The 4389-nt window shown below is 41.1% G+C and overlaps 1 protein-coding gene across 1 annotated transcript in view; it reads right to left on the bottom strand.

The window, feature by feature from the left end:
* Window positions 1–980: 980 nt before the first annotated feature.
* The window catches only part of LOC132190819 (disease resistance protein RUN1-like), a 13357-nt gene continuing 9948 nt past the window's right edge, over window positions 981–4389 (bottom strand). Inside the window, exon 6 of the mRNA XM_059605858.1 lies at window positions 981–1067. Within this exon, the coding sequence (XP_059461841.1) occupies window positions 981–1067 (87 nt within the window). The remainder of the gene's footprint in view (window positions 1068–4389) is intronic.

Here is a 4389-nt window from a genome sequence, read left to right as displayed (position 1 = left end):
GGACCTACCCGGGACTTGGCCTAGAACTGCCAAAGACCGGAATGGACCTGCCCGGGACCCGCCTGTGACTTGATCAGGACCCTGCCGGGACTTACCTGGGACCCCGCAGGGACCCGCCTCGGACTTGCTTAGGACCCGAATAGGACTTGACTAGGACTAGCTCGGACTTGCCTGGGACTCGCCCGTGACTTGACTGGGACCTGCCCGGGACCCACTAGGACTTGACCGGGACCTGCCCAGGACTTGACTAGAACCTCACTGGGACTTGATCGGCACCCGCCCGAGACTTGCCTAGGACTTGCCAGGGACTTGCCCGGGATTTGCTTAGGACTTGCCCGGGACTTGACCAGGACTAGCACGGGACTTGCCTAGGACCCGCCCGGGACTTGATAGGGACCTGACCGGGACCCACTTGGGACTTGACAGGGGCCTGCCCGAGACCTGCCCTGGACTTGACTGGGACCCGCCTGGGACTTGCCTAGGACCTCATCGGGACCTACTCGAAACCCCGCCGGGACCCACCTAGGACTTGACCGGGACTTGACCGAGACCCGCCCAAAACTTGCCCAAGACCCCACCAGGACTTGACCGAGACTCGTGCAGGTCCTGGCGGAAAATATTTTTAGGGAAGTCATTTTCTCTGAATGTTTTCTATTGAAAACATTTGATGGCGTTTACCACATGCGCGAAAAATATATATATTTTTTATTTTGTTATATATATTTTCCAATAAAGTCCCGATCAAGTTCCGATGGGGTCCCAAGTTGGTCCTGGTGAGGTCCAAGTCAAGTCCCGGGCAAGTCCCGGTTAAGTCCCATTAAAGTCTTGGGCGGGTCCCGGTCAAGTGTTGGGCATGTCCCATCGGGGTCCCGAGCAAGTCCTAGTCGTGTCCCAGTCAAGTCCTGCTCAGGTCCAAATGGGGTCCCAGGCAGGTCCCAGGCAAGTCCCGGGCCAATCCCGGGCAAGTCCCGAGTGAGTCCTTAATAGGTCCCATTGGGGTCTCGAACAAGTCTCAGTCGGGTCCTGGTCAAGTCTTGGGCAGGTCCTGGGTAGGTCCTAGCGGGGACCTTATTGGAAAAAATATAAATATAAAAAATTTAAAAACAAAATATTTTCCATGTGCGCGGTAAATGCCGTAAAACTTTTACGACGGAAAACATTTTTAGGAAAAATGACTAAAAAATATTTTCCGACAGAAATCATTTTATGTCGAAATAAACGGAGCCTTATAAATACCCACCATTTCTAGTTTTATGAGATCCATTAGAGAGGATAAATGGCATCTTCCCAATATTTCTTCATCCTTGCAATCGTAGCAATTCTTGTCCCTTCAATTTTGGCCACAGAGTTTGTGGTTGGTGATGACAAGGGTTAGACTGTTGACTATAATTACATAGCTTGGGCTCAGGGAAAGGAGTTCCATATGGTGACACCCTTGGCAAATTAACTCTATAAACTTTTTGTTTGTATGCCTTCAACTTACCATATTTTTGATGTTATCTTTTAGTTTTGTTAGAATTTGTGTTGGCTTAATTCGGTTCCAAAATGAAGAGGGTACTGTCCACAGGCTCAAACACTGATATAGAATGCTCAGAATCCAATCTCCACCGTTTATAACGTGAATTCATGTGTCATGAATGTCCCTGCAAAGTTTCAGCTCAATCGGACCACAAACACTCATTGATCGAAGCTGTTGATCATAAACCGATGGAATGTCCTTTGCAGGGGGTGTCCGGACATGTTGCTAGGGTGTCCGGACTTGAATTCTAGCAAGCATGTTTTTTGCTCAAAAGGCCTTGTCCGGACAGGCACTAACCCAGTCCGGACACCTTGTACCTATTATGCCCAAAAACAAGTTTTTAGTGGGCCCACGTCTAGGGTTTGTTGTACTGATATATATATATATATATATATAAGAGAGAGGTACAAATTTTCACTCTAGAGAGTTCGTCGGAAGCTGTGCTAAGAGGGATCATATGTGGTGAGCGTTAAATTGAATCCCTTAGAGTTTTAGTTATTCCTTTGATAAATCTACGGTTGAGAAGTCTATCGGAATTCGGTAAAGGAGAATCACGTTGTAGAAGATTGTGAGCAAGGAAACGAGTTGTAGGCTTGTCGATCTTACAGAGCCAAGGTCTTGCAAAGGGTTGTAAGTGTTCCTAGTGTTTGTAATCTCTGGATAATATTTTGATAGTGATTTACTGGGTTTGGCTACCTCGGGAAGGTTTTACTTTTAAATCGGTTTCTAAAAGGTTTTCTCTTCGTAACCAAAATATTTGTGTTTGCCTCTTTATTACTTTATATATTATGGTGATTGAATTGTTTATTGCTTCATAGTATTAATTTCACATAAATTGTAATACACATGTTTTTGTAGTCATTAAGCGTTTTTCAAGTTTTATTTGCCCATGTTTGTTTTCTAGTAGACGCTTTGTTAAAGTATTGATTAAATATACATTTTTGCTATCAGCTTTAAAATATTGATTAAATTTTTTGGATAAGTGGTGATTTAACATGGTACCAGAGCCATGGACAACAAGATCGAATCTTAATTTCATCAATTCACCTCTATTTAATTAAATATTTCAGATGTTGGGTCTCACCTATTAAAAGGTAGTTTGAGATGATCATACATGAGGTGGAGCGTTAAAGTATTGATTATATTTCATCACGATAGAAAGTTTTTTCCTTTACAAAAAGTGGACAGGGAGTCACTCCCATAGCATTACTCCAATTTTTGTAAAGGAAAGTCATTTCCATTCGGATTTTGTTACATAACATTACTCGACTTTGAGGTTGCCTTGTTTTTAAGGGGTTGCTAGTGGATTATTTTTGTTTCTTATTTAGTTGTCAATTAATTCGAGTAAATATATTTCTTTTTAGTTTGATTGATGATGGAAGAATCAAGTTCTTGGTGCAGTTTTCAAGTATACCGCGGGATCCCACATTGTTCTTGAAGTCAATGAAACTAGCTTCCAACAATGTGTGGCACCGTTGGGAACTAAGGCCTTGGTTAGTGGAAATGATGTGATTACCCGGGGAATCTTGGGAAGAAATTGGTATATTTGTGGTGTTGCCAATCATTGTGAGATTTACAATCAAAAGCTTGCCGTAACAGTGTCTCCAGCACCTTCTCCCGTATCAGTAGGTAATGGAAGCGTTACACCCATATATTATTGGTGGATGATTGCTATTTTTGGCATCCTTGTGATGATCATGGTTTAAAGTTAGATCAATGGTACTATAGTTAAAATTCTATTTTTATGCTTGTGGAGTGTATTGAATAGATTAATTGTTTGCATTGTATTGAAATTGAATTTATTGATTTATAGTAGTAATTGTGTTTTGAATTATAAACCATTTGTGCTCTATATTTGTACCAAATACTATGTTTGAGCATATTTGTTAAATTATCATGCAAATAGTAGGTGGGGCTTAGGATATTTAACATTATAGAGAGAGGGTGGAAATTTCCTCAGGAGAAATACTATACTTTTAAAAACATTTCATCAAAAGTTGGTTCCTAAATGATGTGTTACCATCTTACGAGTTGGTGACACATTTCTCAAAGTAATAAAGCTCATGTGCTGATGGCACATCATTTGAGAACCAACTTTTAAACAAAAATTTGAGAAATGTATCACTTCTCTTTTCTCAATGGCTTGACTTTTCTAGTGGTGTAAATATATTATCATATGTTCTAAATCCTATAGTCGGCAAGTGAAGGAAGAGGATAACTTCTATAAGGAGCTGGTGTAAACCAATTCCTTTGTGCCTACCAATCAGCCATTGACACCTTAGCATATCAGAAAAATCTTAAGTTGAAGAAATAAACATTACCACACCAAATTATACAAAATATAAAAAGAAAATTAATTAAAAAATGAATTAATTATTTAAAAAATGGGTAATTACCTTTTCCCCCCATCAACTACAACACATTGTCAATTTGCCCCCATGAACTGACAACCCTACTGCACGACCCTATCAAATTACCATTTTGTGCCTAAAACCCTCCTTCTGTCAGTCAAAGGCTATAACTCAGACTGTTAACCCGTCACGTGCGCCCCACATGCCATCTTGAAATTTTCTATCCCACATTTTTCTCCCATCAACTACAACACATTGTCACTTTGCCCCCATCAACTACAACACATTGTCATTTCAAGAGTCTTTCATGTGAGGTGTATGAGGCGGGTTGGTCGTCTGAGTTAACGCCTTTGACTGATGGAATGAGGGTTTTAGGCACAAAATAGAAGTTTGATAGGTTTGGACAATAGTGTTGTCAGCTCATGGGGAAAAAGTGACAATGCCTTGTAGTTAATGGGGGGAAAATGTAATTACCCCTTTAAAAAAACAAAAGAAAAATAAAAGGGGTGGCTGGCTGGC

This window comes from Corylus avellana, chromosome ca8, assembly GCF_901000735.1.
Source record: "Corylus avellana chromosome ca8, CavTom2PMs-1.0".
Classification (NCBI taxonomy): Eukaryota; Viridiplantae; Streptophyta; class Magnoliopsida; order Fagales; family Betulaceae; genus Corylus; species Corylus avellana.
The sequence above is the reverse complement of the archived record's forward strand: the minus strand, read 5'-3'. Positions and strand labels throughout refer to the sequence as shown.